The sequence below is a fragment of the Boleophthalmus pectinirostris genome, unplaced genomic scaffold, assembly GCF_026225935.1.
Source record: "Boleophthalmus pectinirostris isolate CB_2022bp ecotype Guang Dong unplaced genomic scaffold, ASM2622593v1 HiC_scaffold_18, whole genome shotgun sequence".
NCBI classification, from domain to species: Eukaryota; Metazoa; Chordata; class Actinopteri; order Gobiiformes; family Gobiidae; genus Boleophthalmus; species Boleophthalmus pectinirostris.
Window position 1 is genome coordinate 28,795,154 of NW_026571133.1, and position 17,464 is coordinate 28,812,617.

At 39.0% G+C, this 17,464-nt stretch overlaps 1 protein-coding gene across 1 annotated transcript; it reads left to right on the forward strand.

Annotated features, from left to right (window-relative positions):
* Positions 1–4,465: 4,465 nt before the first annotated feature.
* Positions 4,466–17,456, forward strand: rab14l (RAB14, member RAS oncogene family, like). The gene is made up of 8 exons (XM_020925172.2): positions 4,466–4,615; positions 6,625–6,683; positions 6,951–7,004; positions 10,236–10,413; positions 10,875–10,941; positions 15,101–15,188; positions 15,314–15,344; positions 15,413–17,456. The coding sequence occupies exons 2-8, from the start codon at positions 6,632–6,634 to the stop codon at positions 15,588–15,590; spliced, it is 648 nt and encodes a 215-aa protein (XP_020780831.1). The 5' UTR covers positions 4,466–4,615; positions 6,625–6,631; the 3' UTR covers positions 15,591–17,456.
* The last annotated feature ends 8 nt before the right edge of the window (positions 17,457–17,464 follow it).

Consider the following 17,464-nt stretch of genomic DNA (forward strand, 5'->3'; position numbering starts at 1 on the left):
CATCTGGAGGGCAGGCACATAGACTGAGACACCATACAACTGGATGGGGTAACTCACTCTGAAGATGTGAATATGCTTGAAGCCCTATTTCTTGTTTCAATTGTGTCATCATTGGGGTATGAGTACTTATGGGGATGTAATTACTAATGTTTAAGGTGATTTTAAAAAATGCTTTGTGGGAAAACTGTTAAAATATGCATAGGGAAAATCAATGTAAAGGGAGTAAGTACTGGCATGTGGTCCATGGCTATTAAATATTGTGGTTGAGGTCCACTGCATCAGGCTGTATTGTATTGTTCAGTCAATTAACACACTGAACTGAGAGCAACCTTTTGATTTGCCTGAGTAAACTGGATGGTATTGGACATGCAAAATCTGTCACAAAGAAAGGAGTAAAGCTGAGGCTTAGAAGTTTACAAAATTTGCAGTTATTCTCTACTTCAAAGAACAGAACAAATACAAGCTCTGTCAACCAACAGTGTTGGTGTGTTCTTGGGCAAAATATTCACCTCGCCTGTGTATGTGGTTTGTGTGAGATCACACAGATTGAGAATATCACTTCCTACCCAGGGCAGCTGTGGCTACAGTAGATTATGATTATTGTCATGAAGTGATTTTAGTGTGTAAAATGTATTATTACAGGTGTATATTACACACACTAAAATCATTTCATGGCAAAAAAAAATTATATTGTGTATATTAGGTGATAACAAAACATGTATACAATGAAGTTTGTTCATGTTTTTTCAGAGTAAGCTTTGTTTAAAAAGCCTATATTATGCAATTTCCTTAACTGTGTTATAATGTTGCTTCCTCCTCAAAAACATTTCTGGAGTTGTGTTTTGTTTCATTCACACAAGTTTAACACACAAATCATAATAATATAGGACTTTAACATTGGCATATATATTTAATATTTATCTTTTTCAGAAGTCCAAGGGTTGCAGTGCTATGGCTGCAACATCATCCAGGGCCAGAGGTACGTGGACGTGGGCTGCTCTAACCCAGAGGTCATCACTTGCACCCACTCACACAAGGGCTTCAAACACCGCTTCTGCATTAAGACTGAGAGCAGTGAGTAACTCTTCCCTCTGATTTTGGCCTTTGGCTTCTTTTCAAACCCAGAACTGAAATATTTATGGCACAGTGAAGCTGCACATTAATTAATTCACAGTGTCATGCCGTTGGACATTGCCATAATCATTTTAATATAGGCTAGCTCTTGAATATTTCTCCGCAATCAAAGCTAATAAATACTGTATCAGCATGCAGTTAGACTTCACTGTTGGACAATATCTGTAGATTTCCAAATAAATGTAGACAACCAGCTGTTCCTGTATGTCTAACTGGTTTCCTTGAGGTGAAAGGGCTGATAAAGAAACTTTCAGTAAAAGAGTGTAGACAAAATACTGATGTGAGTTGGCTTGTCACTGAAAACTTGTCAGTGCAACATCTACTTATTCAGTTTAAATGACTGACCCATATCAGATGACTTTGAAGCAAGAGGTTTGGTTTTCTACCTTTAAAGTAGATTACTTTAGTTCCTAAACTAAATAATTAATTATTGGGAGCAGTCTGGGGTATATAATCACTGTAAGCAGTCTACTGTACAACTGCCTTCTCTATCTATCAGTAGTAGGCTAGATTTTTTCAGCTGTGGTTGCACCCTGTTAAGTGTGTCTTCAAGATCACTCTAAATGTCTTCCCCATTACACAGACGAAGCATTTGTTGCTTACTTGTGCTTTTTTCTTGCTGAGTCCAACAGCCACTCGTCACTCTTCTCTGACTGATTGTTCCTTCATCTCTGGCCCTTTCAGCGGCTCTGGGTATTGTCCTGACCAGTGGATGTGCCACTTCCAGACACTGCCAACAACAGGAGCTGCCAGGTGTAAGGATCCACTGCTGTGATTCAGACCTGTGTAATAGCGCCTCTCCCTGGCGGCAGAGCACAATGCACTTCTTTTGCGCACTGTCCAGTCTGATGCTCTTTGGAATCTGGTTGTGATGGACAGAGTCTGCCATATGTATTGAATTTATACTTAAAAATGTATATTTATACATATATATATTAATTTCCTGACCATGTATACACATTGCAGACTGAAAATAAGGCTGACTGATATTACATGGAACTTTTAACTGTTTATAAAAATACTTGTAATGTACAGTTTTGTGGGTAAAATTGTTTTTGCAAAATGTTTTCTCAGGAAAGGGCGTACTGCCCTGTCACTTTAGAGAAGCATTAGCATACCTGTGTTTTAAAACAGGGTTAAGCTTTGCTGATTGCGTTTAGATATCTGAGTAACTTATGGGCAACTTTTTTTTGTAGATAAACCATGGACTTAATGCAATTATGTTTTATTTAACTGCTTTGTTTGTCTTTCTTGACCAATAGCTTATAGGCTCTCTGCATGTGTAGCCTATATAATATGAAAGATGTATAAAACGCAATGTTTTTTCTATAAAACTATCACAAGGCCTGTCATGATAATTACTATATAGATTTAGTGTTCAATTATTGGAAGATGAAATAATGTGCTTTTTATTTGCACAAGTAACTTTTTTGTACTCTATTAATACCTGAGTAGTAGGAGTTTGAATAATACAACTTATCTAAGATTCATAATAGATACTATCTAGGCCTGCAACTTATTTAGGATTCATGTTGAAATAAAATAGCCTATGGTTCATTTTGAAAAAGATTTACTGGTATTGTTCTGCTTTAGGGTTACTGTGTCAGTGGTGGCAAGTAATATTCTATTTTATTGTTGATTGCTATATATTGCACTTGAAATGTGTTATTGTGACAGGCCTATGGCACTCATATATTTCAGTACTGGTGAATTAGTGTTAGTCAACTGTCAACTGCTTGTATAACTGCAAAGTACCATCAATAAACTCATATTTCTTTAAGTATTTGTATATATATTATTTTAAGGGAATGGTTGCTCAAGGACTCAGCTATCTTAAAATATTCCCTCTGCTTCCACTGACTAAGGATACAGCCTAAAAGTAAACAATTGTGTTAGTTATTAGTAAACTGCTCTTATGTTTTTATATAAGCTTGTGTGTTTCTAAGAGCTTTATTAGGGTAGGGAGAATGTTTCATATTTAACATAGTAAATATACACAATTTGGTTCAGAAGACGGTTATCCAATCAGAAACCACAATAAACCTCAAATCTCACATTTTGTTTGTCAGTATGATTAAAACCACTAAGACATAAACTGAAAATCATTCATCAGTGATAGTGTAGCTTCTGCAGCTCAGTGAGTGAATTCTCGAGGATCTGAACTTTCCCATGAGCCAGGATGTGTCCGTATACAGAGATTGAAAAAACCTACACCCTCGATATGCAGGTTAAATCACTGGCAATCTTTTTTAAAACAGTAAAAGTGCAGGTTACATATCCTACAGTTAAAAGGAAAACTGTAGTCTGGCAATGTTTAAAGTCGTACTATGTAACTTTCCTTATTGTCTTTTTGAGATGTTATTGCTTTTCCCGGAATGTTTCACATTATGGCACTAAACTTACCTGTCTTCATGGAGACAAACAGGTGATGCCACAAGACTACATCACAAGTCAGATCTGTGAAATGAACCTGCTCACATTAAGCATGCGTGGCAAAGGAGAAATCCAATTTGTCAACTGGACAAATTGTATTTAGTCGAATATGTTTCGCAGATCATCCAAGCTGCTTGTTCAGTTCTAGTGCCTTAAAGAAGCTGTTTTTGTTAGAGAATCCTTCTCTAAACAGAAATGTGGGACTCAGACACCTTCTGTCTCCTATTTACAATTCCATTCTCAAACCTAAATCAAACAAGAGAACAATTGCTGAAGCCAGGTCAGGTCCATAGGTGTGAAATCACCCATTATGGCCCTGAATGGGTATGTTAATTTGACCCCACACTCAGTGCAACTTCAATTGACCTAACTAACTAACAGAAACTGTAAACAAGTAGGTGTGTTAATTTCAGAGTAGTTTCACTATAGTTAGCTCCTCCCTACAGACAGATATAAGGAAGTACCCACCAGCATTCTGACCAGAACTGAAGAAGCAGCATGGATGAACTTTGGAACTTATTTGACGAAATAAGCTTTGTCCAGTTGGCAAATTAAATTTCTCCTTTGCCATGGCTTCTACCTGGACGACTGAGGGATTTTTCACACATTAAGAATGCATGTTTCCACCGTATTGTAAAAATCAATAAAAACACCTGTAATTGTAAGATATAAAACTTGGTTACTGTGGCGCATTCCAGGCTAAGTCATATCTTATCCAGGAATACAAGGAAGAAAAGTAAGGCCTACTTGCTGTGGTACACTAACCAAAATCCACTATAACGTGTGAAAGATACTGATATGTGGTAAATACAAGCAAACCTATGGCTAAAAGCACACCTGTTCAGGTAAGTGCTTCCTGTGGAGGACTGGCTGATGCAGAAGCTCTCATCCATGATGGTCTTTGTCCCAGACGCCCATTGTGCACAGTGGAGGAAACCCTGTGCCTTGAGCAGCCATCTTGGAAAGGCAGATCACTTGAGCCAGAGGATAACCTGCATACCTTTTACCACAGCTGAACGCCACAAACGCCTAAAAACTCAAAGTTCTGGTGAGTCATTTGACTGTCACGATCTGAACATGGACCTATATATGAGCAAAAAGTGTCATAAATTATAATGCTATTGTGGTAATGGCTTGCATTACTTTAGCCTGTATGTGCCAGTAGTCGGCTAACTGTTAAGCTAACAAAGCTAGCCTTACTTTACTTCCAAACTGTGATATTTAAGTTCCCGGCTATGACTTGCAGATAAGATGGCAGTTTGCAACTAGCTTTAACTACATATATACACACATATGGCAAGTTATCACTGAAATGAGATTTGAACGTAGTCAGTGACTTTACTGTAATCCAACCTTTGTTGCTAAAGCTAGCGATAGCCAGCGTCAGATGATGGTGTTGTCAGGTGTGTTTTGTCAATACACCCCAGGCATCATCTTTTGTAATCTGTCACACTGCATTTCTAGATGTTGTGTGTTCAGGCAAGCACATTATTTGCATGGTTTTAAGGCAGTTTGCAGATAGTATTACTGGAAAACAAGAGCTATGGTTTTTGCTAACAGTGCTAACCTGGCTAGTAGCTATTTAAATTTCTAAGGCCCTGTTTTTTCACCGGTTTCAGTAGTATTTATTATCTTGCCAATTGCACCAAAGGGTTATTTCATGAAATTTCCTACGACGGATCTGCACCCTAAAACTGTCACTTTGCCAGTTGTCTACGATAACAATTTTTCCTCAGCGCTAGTTAACGCTTTATGTTTGTATAAGGTGTATGTGTTTATGTCAGCTGTGTTACTTGCTCGATTATGACGTCGTGTAAGTAATGCTTTTGCCTTCATGTTACTTGTCTGAACCCCGTATTTACTAGATAGTAGGTCAACTACCATATTACTTAACAATATTTTTTCTTTAATTTCTTACCCTAAATATTAGGCTTAACAAACGTTGAATTCGTGTCTCTGAGTGTTGCAGTGTGTTTATTTCTCTGATGCCTGATCCTTATTGCACTTCTAAGCTGTACACGTTGTAGTCAGTTAACAAGCTATAAAGCAATATGATAGGGACGAATGAGCAGCAGGGCCATGATGTGTCAAGCTGTGAAGGAGTCACATGATTTGAAAAGTGGGCATTACAGTAAACCTTGGAGCTCCTATGACCATGTTATGGTTTGCTCAGATATTAGTCTGTCTGACTAACTAACTACTCATCATCATTCTGCGAAACCAGGTCAATAATACAGTGATAGCTTAGGTGTGCCTTTTAACCAATATTAAAAGCATTACATGGGGGCTGCCACATGATGAGGGTCATGTGACTAGCTAAACAGTAGGCTGGGAGTTTCACCCACAATGTCATTCTGTGACTAATTCTGCACTCCTCGCATTTGTGCTTGTGTAACCTCACTTCACTTCCCTCCTCGGTTTCACTACAAATAGAAAATTTGTCTTTTACCATCCTGGCCAGTCAAAAAAATAATGCTAGCTGTTAGCTTATTGTTACTTCTTGTTACTCAGACATGCCATGAGTTCTGTGTCTTCTTTTTTGTTGGTTTGAAAAGCAATAACAACAAATGCTCTCCTCTGTGGCAGTAGTGATGTTTGCATAGCTGTCAAGTTGTCCATTATTGTATCTGTATGGCAGATATTTGTGTGGGGGTTTGGCAAATAACTTTTGTCCAAAAGAAACAGAAAACACACCAAAATTCTGCAGAGGTGCAAATGCATGGAGCAGTAAGACATATGACAATAAATAACTTTTGTCCACCTTAATGTACCATCACAAGGAATCAAATAGGTGTGAGAGGGTGTGTTCAGTTTCCAGTGGGTGCTAGTGGTGTTATAACTAATGTATGCAGTGATGATCTCTTTAGTGACAAGTGATGTAGAACATGCTCTGCTGTATTAATATCGTAAAGTGATTTAATATAATGCAATATTACAATGAAGGTACTTTTATAAACGTCTTCTCATATATATATATATATATATATATATATATATATATATATATATATATATATATATATATATATATATATAATCAATTTTTTTCTCTTTTAGAGCCAAAATGGCCACTGCTCCATACAACTACTCCTACATTTTCAAATATATTATTATTGGTAAGTACCCTTTTTACAACTATAAACTGGAAATGAGGATGACTGCTGTTATAATAGTAGTGTTACATTGTCCAGTATTTGTTTTTCTTTTAGATTTAACAATTGATACATTTTTTAGCCGCATGCCTAGATTTTAACATCTTGTAGTGTGTTAAAATCAAATACTTTCACATACTTAGTTGCCAAGTCATAGTAGTACTCATAAAAATGTAAACATAGTCACCATTATAATCATTGGAATTAATGTGAGTTCTCTTTTTCCCTCAGGGGACATGGGTGTTGGAAAGTCATGTTTGCTGCATCAGTTCACAGAAAAGAAATGTAAGTGCTGCCATCATATTTAACTACTTCTTAGTACTGTGTACTTTTCAATGGTTGTCGAAATCGACTGGGGTGCCAATATAATTTCAGTCCTTTTGAAATCCTCAAGCGGAAGTCCCATTCAAGTGAAAGCTTGACTCCTGATCAGTTTGTACATGTCAGCTGCGGCTTTCTCTTGCCATTCATATCTGCTGTTTGGTGCCACCATTAAGAAGGCAGATGGTGTCATTCAGTCACCATTCTAAATTTACTAAGAAACCTTAAGACATTTATCGAAATAGGGCACAGTAACATCTTCAAAGAGGATAGTAGTAGAATCTCAAGCTTTAACTGAGCAGTAAGCATAGACATTGACAAAATGTAAAAATAAATATATGCGTAAAATCCCTCAGTTGTCCAGTTCGAATCCATGGCAAAAGGATAAATTCAATTTGAGGACACTTCCTTATATCTGCATGAAGGGAGGAGTTAACTACAATGAAACTACTCTGAAATTAAGACTCCTACTTGTTTACAGTTTCTGTTAGTTAGCTAGGCCTTTTGAACTTGCACTGAGTCTGGGGTGTTATTAGCATAATCATTCAGGGCCATAAAAGGTGATTTCACACCTCTGAACCTAATCTGGCTAACCCCATTTTGTTCTCTTTGTTAGTTTTGCTTTAGGTTTGAGGATGGAATTGTAAATAGGACATAGACGGTGTCTTGAGTCCTCCATTTCTGTTCAAAGATGGATTGTCTTTCTTAACAAAAATATCTTATTTAACTCCCCTCTTAAACCATTCCTTTTCTCTGGCTAAGATCTGTACCTCACTGTTCTCAAAGGGGTGGCCTGAGGTTTTTAGGTGGAAATGTACAGTAGAGCCCGACCAGTATATTGGGTGGCCAATATGGGCCGATACAACATATCGGCTATCGGCCGATATGTTTGCTGATACGGGCCGATATTTCATGTGGGCATGTTATATCTCATTATAAAGCTTAGACTCTCTACATTAGGTCAATTTAATCCAATTTACAGACAGATAAATGTCCTAATATGTGGCTCTGCATCAGTATTTATCTGCGGAGTCATTTGTCTGTGTCTGTACTGTCCCTGAACACAACCCAAGAGTTACGTCACTCACGTGCGCTCGTTTACACTCACAGACATAGATCCATGTGCGCAACACTGAGATTATATTCTTTTTACGGACAATCGGTTTGAGTCTGGATTAAAAGGACATTTATTAGTGCAGACTTGTGATGTGAGGAGGAGCCTGTGTGAGCGGTGAGTCTTGGAAATATGTCCACTTTGAAGCTAGTTTTGGTTATTTGTTATTTGTTAGCAATTAGGTGCTGTAGCTCCCACACATAAACAGGCAGTTTTCTCTTCTACTGGCAGACTGTAAAGTGACTATATTGGCCGTATATATGTTACTGGACCTGCATTGATATGTAAATGAGCTGTGAATAGAGGTGTGAATGATGACATTTATGCATATAATTAATCACCCCGGCGCACACGCATTTTTGGCTAAAGGCTAATAGCCGTAGTTTCTTTACTAGCTAGTAGTGATGGGTCGGTCGCGAATGAAACGGCTCTTAGAGCCGGCTCTTTGAAGCGAACGGCGGGTGCTCCTTATTGGGAGCCGTGTTTTCTCTTTTTCTCACCCTCTCTCTTTCTCTTACTTTTTTCCTCTTCTTCTTCCTGCTTTAGACCTGCTTTAGACCTGCTTTAGACCTGCTTTAGACCTGCTTTAGACCTGCTTTAGACCTGCTTGCAACAAAACAATCTGAAGAGCTGTTTGGGAGCCGAAAGAGCTGGCTGCTTCTAGTGAGCCAAAAGAGCCGGTTCTCTAAAAAGAACTGGAATACCCATCACTAGGGATGGGCATTCGATGAAATTTTCATAACCGATCGTCGGAAGAATTAACCATCGATTATCGATTAATCATTAACGTTTTTATATTAAAATGATCATCATTATTATTACTATCTGCACTACTAATCTGCATAAATAAATTCAACTTTACGACATATAAACCGTAACGACTCTAGAGCCACATCAATCCGTTTGACATTATAATGTGTTTAATTCAGTTTTGCGCAACTCTCACAGAAACGAAACTTAAAACCGCATCGCTAATTTACATAAACTAAGCGAAGATAAAACTACAGCTCTTGTGTCGCTGATGCGGTCAATTTCTGTCAGATTAAAAGACATGACTCAGTGGAATACAGGTTAGTGTGACAATATTTGCGTTTGTCAAATCTAGGACACCGTACGGGGGGTGGGACATGGGGACTCGTCATCGATGGTGCGCGACTCTCACCTGGCAAAACGTTTTCCCACTGGACACCGAAATATATGTGCTGCTTCATACATTGTGCACATGGACTCACACTTGTCCCGAACGCAACGGAACACGTGGAATTTCTTGTACAAATCATTGTTAAATACGCATTTGTGCTTCGGTACGTTACAAGCGGACTGACTGTCTGCGTCTGCTCGCTCCTTCTGAGTGCAGAGAGCTACATGTACGGAGCCTTGTTTGGTCACGCTACGCACAGCAGCCTGCATTCGGTTTGTCGATTAAAATGAACGTAATCGATGAAATTCTTAATGATCAATTATCGATTAATCGACTAATCATGCCCATCCCCAGGTCAGGTCCAGAGGATAAATGATTGATTATGCTAATATGACCCCACACTCAGTTCAAATTCAATAGGCCTAGTTAACCAACAGAAATCGTAAACAAGTAGGTGTGTCACAGACACTAGTTTGTCTCTCATATGGAAACCATTTCCTTTGAAACAGCCATGTATCATCCAAAACGAAGTCTATGACTTCTCTTATCACAGATTTAGAGAGTTTAGAGAGAGCACTGTTTCTCAGTCCTCTGTGTGTGTGTGTTTTTTTTTCTTTTTTACTCCTAAGCTCGCATTTTTGTTTTTATACAAACAGACCATCCGTTTTTCTTATAATAATATGCCTGTCAATCACGCTTATCTGAAATTATAGAGACAGGATACAGTTCCAGACCCAAATGGTTTCATGAAGTATTATACAACTGTATGGTCTTGGATGGCATGGCAAACATATCCCGCACCTCTACTGTTTAATCTCAGGCATTAACAAATCTTATAAGTCATGCAGAAACTCTCTGGACATCTTTGCTATTATGCTCAACCTAAAAAAACATACCTTTTTCAAGTGAGATGATGAGTGCTCTCCCGTTGTGTGTCTAGTCATGGCAGACTGTCCCCATACAATTGGTGTGGAGTTTGGCACCAGGATAATTGAGGTAAGCGGTCAGAAGATCAAACTGCAGATCTGGGACACTGCGGGACAGGAACGCTTTAGAGCAGTCACCCGCTCCTACTACCGTGGTGCTGCCGGGGCTCTCATGGTCTATGATATTACTAGGTATGTACCAATACGTTTAATCTCACACAAGCAAGACTATGTCAAAATTAAACTTTTGGTTGGTTTGGTTTGGTTGGTTGGTTGATGTTAAATGGTCAAACAAATGTAGTGCTGCAACTGGCAAATATGAAAACAAATCAAATGAAAACCCATGGATACCACACCATGAAAATCTGAAGAACACAGTTGCCATAATCCTGCACTTTAGAAGGAAGATCAAGACACATTATCACAGGCATATTGTACATCTTTTTATAATGGAAAAAATAATGATAAATATTGGTAAAAGTAAATAAAAGGCCAAATTGATATGAATATCATATATGACCTTCATTCCTAAGCCATGCTGCCACCTGAATAAATTATGATCCCTTTTCTGAATTATTCTCTGAAAGAATTATTGCTTTAAGTGCCTAGGTCTGTTGTTATAGTTACCATCAACATCCCTTTAATGTTTCCAGGAGAAGCACATACAATCACCTCAGCAGCTGGCTAACTGATGCTAGAAACCTCACCAATCCCAATACTGTAAGTATTCATTCAACACATTTTACTCAGATTTTACTCAAGTTATGTACATGGTCATAATGAAGGTAATAATATAGAGTATGGAAATGACATGTATACATTATGGCATCGTTTCCCAAAGACTGGGTCACGACCCTCAGGTGGTTCACAAGAGATTTTTTGGAGTCGTCTTGTCATGATCTGCAATATACAGTTCTGATACATGAGCTTTTCTGTGCCCACAAAAATTGAAGTCTAAGCACAGAAACAGACTGATTGCTGCATCTGATATACGTGTTGCGCCTTCCTCTTTCACCGTGGACTGAAACGTGCTACAAAAACGCAGACAGGCCCACCTATCATTAGAAATGCTGAAATGTTAAGACATGTTTTGTATAATTTCTAATCTTTTTGTAATTATTTTATTGACTGTTTTGTTCCAATATTATGGTTCAATTGGATGTTGAAAAGAAAAAGACATGGGCTGCATTTAATGTCCAAATAGGCTTATGGATCCTTTTATTGCTCGTTCAATTACTGTTTTTCGTAGTTTAAAACTTGAATAATACTAATTGTTCAGAGAGACACGATCACTCAGTCAAAAATAAAGTATCCTTATTAATGTTCACAAATTTTATTTTGTGATTTACAAATAATGTCTATTGACTTGGGTTGCGAAGGTTTGTGACTTTTAAAATATGGGTCCCCAGAAAAAAGTATGGGAAACACTACATTAAGGGATAGCTTGAACTTGATGGGAGACTTCTTCTAGGATTCCACTTGTGAGTAAAGCATTCTCACATTTAAAGGGACAGTCCGGAATTTTGGACATAGGACCTCATTTCCTAGTGAGACACTTTTTTAAATATTCCAGACTATTGATGTGTAAATGTCTGTGTTGTTAAAATAATGTTTGAAATAAAACAAATCTTGCATCACATGAATCGTCACATATTGAGGTACTATTTTGTCAGCAGCAGCGGAATTTTATTTTGCCGGTAAGATAGGTTATAGGTGATATCAGTCCTCCACTGTCAAGCTTTTCTTTCAGGAAGTACAACTTGCTGCTGCTGCTCAGACATAAATCCTTCAAATGCAAAGTTGGTTTTACTTCTAAAAATATTCTATCGACACAGACATTCACATCAACAGTCTAGATTTATAATTGTTTTGCCTCGGGTATTTTGTGGAGTGGGTAAGAGTGAGTGGCAGGCTAACTATGGCCATTGACATGCACTAACCTAGCACCAGCAAACTTTGCAAATACAAGGACTGGATGGAATATTTTAAAAAAGTGTCTCCACACGTCTCCAACACTCTGGCTCACTAGGAAATGAGGTCCTATGTCCAAAATTCCAGACTGTCCCTTTAAATGTGAGAACGTTTCACTCACAAGTGGAATCCTAGAAGTAGTCTCCCATCAAGTTCAAACTATCCCTTAATGTAGTGTTTCCCATACTTTTTTCTGGGAATATTTTTACTATATACAGTCCCTGACAAAAGTCTTGTCGCTTATCCATTTTGTAGAAACAAAAGCTTATAACTTGACTTTAAATTAATCGATTGGTTTTAGAAATGTCTCATATGAAAGCTATAATCCTCCCAAATTATGCTCAATAAACTAAAATAAATTTGCTTCACTGAAAAAAGATTGATCATTTAATGAACACAGAAAGGTCAGATTTTGGCAAGACAAAAGTTTTGTCGCCTACAGAAAATTTAACAAATTATTTACTTCAAATACAAAAATATGTTGCATAACGTCAGTGAATTAAGTAGTGGTGCTGTGAGATCCATATTTAATATCTTGTATGACTTCCATGAGCTTCAAGGACTACATCCATGCGGTTCCACAATGATTCATACAATTTGTTGATGAAGTCATCAGGAATAGCAAAGAAAGCGTCTTACATGCCTCCCAGAGTTCATCAAGATTCTTTGGTTTTGCCTTCCATGCTTCCTCTTTCATTCTACCCCAGACATGCTCAATGATGTTCATGTCTGGTGACTGGGCTGGCCAGTCCTGGAGCACCTTGATCTTCTTCACCTTGAGAAACTTTGATGTAGAGATAGAAGTATGTGATGGAGCACCATCCTGCTGCAAAATTTGACCCCTTTTATGGTTGGGAATGAAAGAGGTAGCTAATACTTCTTGATATTTTAGGCTATTGATATTGCCTTCCACCCTGCAAATGTCTCGCACAGCCCCATACTGGATGGAACCCCAGGCCATGATTTTTCCACCACCAAACTTAACTGTTTTCTGGGTGAATCTTGGATCCATGCGGGCTCCAGTAGGTCTCCTGCAATATTTGTGGCAGCTGTGATGTAATTCAACTGAGGATTCATGTGAGAAATCCACCTTCTGCCACTTTTCCAGTGTCCATCCTTTTAGCAGGCTGTGGGCCTTGGCAAATGCCACACGGTTTTTTAATTGCCTTTTGTTTAGTGCTGGTTTCTGTGCACTGATTCGACCATGGAGGTCATTTCGAGACAGAATTCTACAAACTGTTGTGGTTGACACAGGGGCTTGAGGTGACCAGGCCTGGTGGAGCTCTGCTGCAGTGGAAAAGGGGCTGGCAGTGGATTTTCGAATCAACAAACGGTCCTCCTGAGCAGTTGTCTTGCAGCGTCTGCTGGACCTGGGCTTGTCAAAAACATCTCCAGTCATTTCAGATCTTTTTCTTATTCTTTGTACTTGACGCTGAGACACATTGAAGGTGTCAGCCACCTCAGCAGTGGATCTGGTCTTCAGCCTCTTGATAATTAATGCTTTGGTCTCAGGGTGGATCTTAGGCATGTTGTCAGAGGTCAAGTTGCAGTTGATGTGAAGGTCTGGTGTGCTGGGGTTCTTTTTATACACACCCACTAATTGATTGATCAGTAACTGACCACAGGTGAGGCTGTAATCTAGGATTGGGTGCATCATATGACAAGGCGACAAGACTTTTGTCTTGCCAAAATCTGACCTTTCTGTGTTCATTAAATGATCAATCTTTTTTCAGTGAAGCAAATTTTTTTTAGTATATTGAGCATAATTTGGGAGGGTTTTAGCTTTCATATGAGACATTTCTAAAACCAATCGATTAATTTAAAGTCAAGTTATAAGCTTTTGTTTCTACAAAATGGATAAGCGACAAGACTTTTGTCAGGGACTGTATGGTATACCATTGTGTATTATTTTAAATTGGGCCTAGTGTCGTGTATAAACAGCTACTCTGTTATTGAATATTCAATACTAGGGCGGTATTTCATCAAAGTCGCTTAACAAGTCTAGGCTCATCCTGAAATCCTGAGCTGAAACTAGCTCCATCTCCAGTTTAAGCCTCAACTCTTTCCATGACAGAAATAAGCCTCTGACCAAAGCTAATTCAAGCCTGAAGTTTAAGCTGCACTTTGTGCATGCTCGCGGTGTCTCTTGAGAAGGCCAGAGGAATGGATCAACAACATCACGGAAAATGGGCTCAAACTCACACTTTTTTTTAAACGATCTGATTAAAACGAAAGAGGAGCCACATCGCGCATGGACAAGAGTTTGATATAGGCCACAGAACCTTTCCAGTCATTCTGAGGAGCAAGAAGAAAGACACTGCTTCCCCTCCTCTTTTTGTCGCTCTGTGAACAGAGAGGAGGCTGGAGCCTGGAGCCTGGTTAATGCAGGCTGGGGAATGAAGTTGCCTCACCCCTTCCCGATGAGCGGTAGTATGTGCGGAGCTTAAGTTCCGCTGGGTGTAAAAATAAAGCTGTAACAGAACTCTTCAGATGTAGCCTAGAAGAAAGGATAAAATTGAGTCTGACTTGTTTGCAGTTTGACAGGGAGCGAGAGATGAGGGAATGAAGAGAGAGAGACAGAAGTGATGAAGGAGCGCACAGCCAGAACCTACTAAAATCCAATTTATCATCGTCCTTCAAAAATGAAGAAAAATATTTATAGGGGTCTAATCAGCCAAAGATTTCACAACCCCCTTGCAGTACCTCCGCAGCCCCTCCCCCTGTTGAAGACCTCTGGATTAGGGTCTAATTACATAGTAGCCAGGAGCACTTGTATCCTAGGCATCTACATCTTATAGGTAGAGCCATATGTCCCTCTTTAACCCTTTTTTGGCATCCCGCATCTTTTTGAGCAAAGGGAAACGCTATTACTACATTGTATTACAGCTTTCCTCTTGCTTCTTTTCAGGTGATTATTCTCATAGGTAACAAAGCAGACTTGGAGGCCCAGAGGGATGTCACATATGAAGAAGCTAAGCAGTTTGCGGAGGAGAATGGTGGGTCCTGATTGTAATTTAGACTTGGGGATAAAAAATATAGTGCATAACAGAATAACCATTTATTTTTGTCATTGATTTGTTGTTGGAAACTGTGTCTAAGGTTTATCTTCACTGTTCTCCAGGGCTATTGTTCCTGGAAGCCAGTGCAAAAACGTAAGTTGTTACATTTATTCCATAATCTTTTGCTTTATCCTTACATGGGTTTTCATTCTTTTCCCCAGAGGTGAAAATGTTGAAGACGCTTTCCTGGAAGCTGCTAAGAAAATCTATCAGAATATTCAAGACGGAAGCCTTGACCTGAACGCGGCTGAATCGGGGGTCCAGCACAAGCCCTCTGCCCCACAGGGTGGCAGGCTAACCAGCGAACCACAACCTCAGAGGGAAGGCTGCGGCTGCTAATGACCAAGCAAAGCCCCGTCACCCTTTCTGCCCTTTGTCCCGTCTGTCGTGATGCCTGCCCTCTCATCATCCACCCCACTTATCCATTCCTCCATCTGCTTCTCCGCGCCCCTTCCTCACTGCACCATGAGTGGAATTGGAACACGACTGCAGAGGGGCAATACAGGGGGCAGATAGCGACTCGGGCCTGACTGAGCTGGGACGTGGACTACATCTCTCCCCTCCTCTGCCTTTCTCCTGTCTGTCAGTGTTTTGCTCCTTTTCTTCAAACTGAGTTTGCTGTTGACCCTCCACCCCTTGGCTTCCATTGCACCTTTCAGTATAATTCCTCCCATCACATCATCATTGAAGCTCTTTACACAGGTTAATGACACTTAGACAAACAGTATGTAACACTGCGTTACAATACCTGTCATTGGCCAATTTGTACAAAACGATCACAAAAATCAGCCACTTTGTTTACCAGGTTTTTCTTTTCCAATCATGGTTAATACAATTTAGGATTAAGCAGTGAATGTAAGGCAGATTTTTAACATGATACCATCTGTGCAGAGGCTAAATATGTTGCTGAAGGTTTAACAAAGTTAGGCTTTCAATAGGTATCTGAATATCAGATTTTAATTCATTTTTAGATTACATGATGGCAAGTTGACAATTTTATTGGAAATGTTTTCTTTGTTATTGTGCATACTGCAGTGAGTGTTTGTGTCAAAGGTTAAAAAAATCACTCAAAAATAATGCAGCTTTTAAAGATTCTTTTGATAAGTCATTACTTTTCCTTTCATTAATAGTTCTACCCCAGAGCTACCCCCAAAGTCATATCAACAAAAATGGTCAGCAGTTGGTTTTCATTGTTTGATGCCTTATTATTACTGTAAACCTTATTCATTCTCTGCACTTGCCCATTTCTAAATCAACTATAAAGTGATTTTTAGATGATTAAATATAAATATGTGAAGGGCAGCTCACATTTTCCCCAAGTGATTAGCTGCATGCTCTTTAATCAGTCATGGCAGCTTGTCTGTAGATTTGAACAGACCTTCATGGCACTATTCATGCTCCTTTTATCCGACATGAAGCTGCACAGAACAGACGGTCTGGTGCCCTATTGGCTGGTTGTTCCCTCTGTCTTGTATGAAACACCGAGCAGCATGTCCAGCCTCTAAAAGCAGTGACATTGTTGAAATAGATTTATGCTTTGCTTTACCCTGAAGTATTTTTTCCTGTATCATAAGTTACTCCCCAATTACACTGCTGTATATATCGCTTATTAACTATTGGTGAAGACCTTGCTACTTGGAGTTTAGGAAAAATATTTGCCAAGATCTGTACAGTTAATGTGCTAGTGGGTTGCCTGTAATTCATGCTTGGGAAAATTCTGTAATATAGTTTCTATTAATGTATGTAAAAGGACAGACACCTTCAGAGCCCAACCTGCCCAGCCACTGCACACTACTGAACCTGTTTGAGGGGAGAAGTTTTTTTTTTTTCCAGATGTCTGTAGTCCGTATACAGTGGAGAATGGGGCACTATTGTTTTGTGCATTTTTATTTTTCCTGCAATTCCTCCACCTGGGAGGTACCTACATCACTGTCTTAAGTTTTGGAGAGAGGGGATTGGTTTATTATTGTGGGAAGTTGGTGGGTTGGTTCTTCCTTTATCCTGTTTCCCACCCCTTTGCAGTCTGAGTGACCACTTCCTGCTTTTGTCTGTCCACAAGTACAAAAGTACATATGTATAAATTTTTAAGAAGCTGTGCTAACATTTAAATGCGTTCTTGCGTGTACATGATTTTAAAATGTTGACATTTTGATTTTAATGACAAAATACTCTAGACAGAAAAAATAAATTATACATAACCTGTTGCATGGTGT

Coding starts and splice junctions, on each gene's coding strand:
- rab14l (XM_020925172.2), top strand. CDS start 6,632: ATGGCCACTGCTCCATACAACTACTCCTACATTTTCAAATATATTATT. Junction 6,684..6,950: donor TTTCAAATATATTATTATTG/GTAAGTACCCTT, acceptor TTTTTCCCTCAG/GGGACATGGGTGTTGGAAAG. Junction 7,005..10,235: donor TCAGTTCACAGAAAAGAAAT/GTAAGTGCTGCC, acceptor TTGTGTGTCTAG/TCATGGCAGACTGTCCCCAT.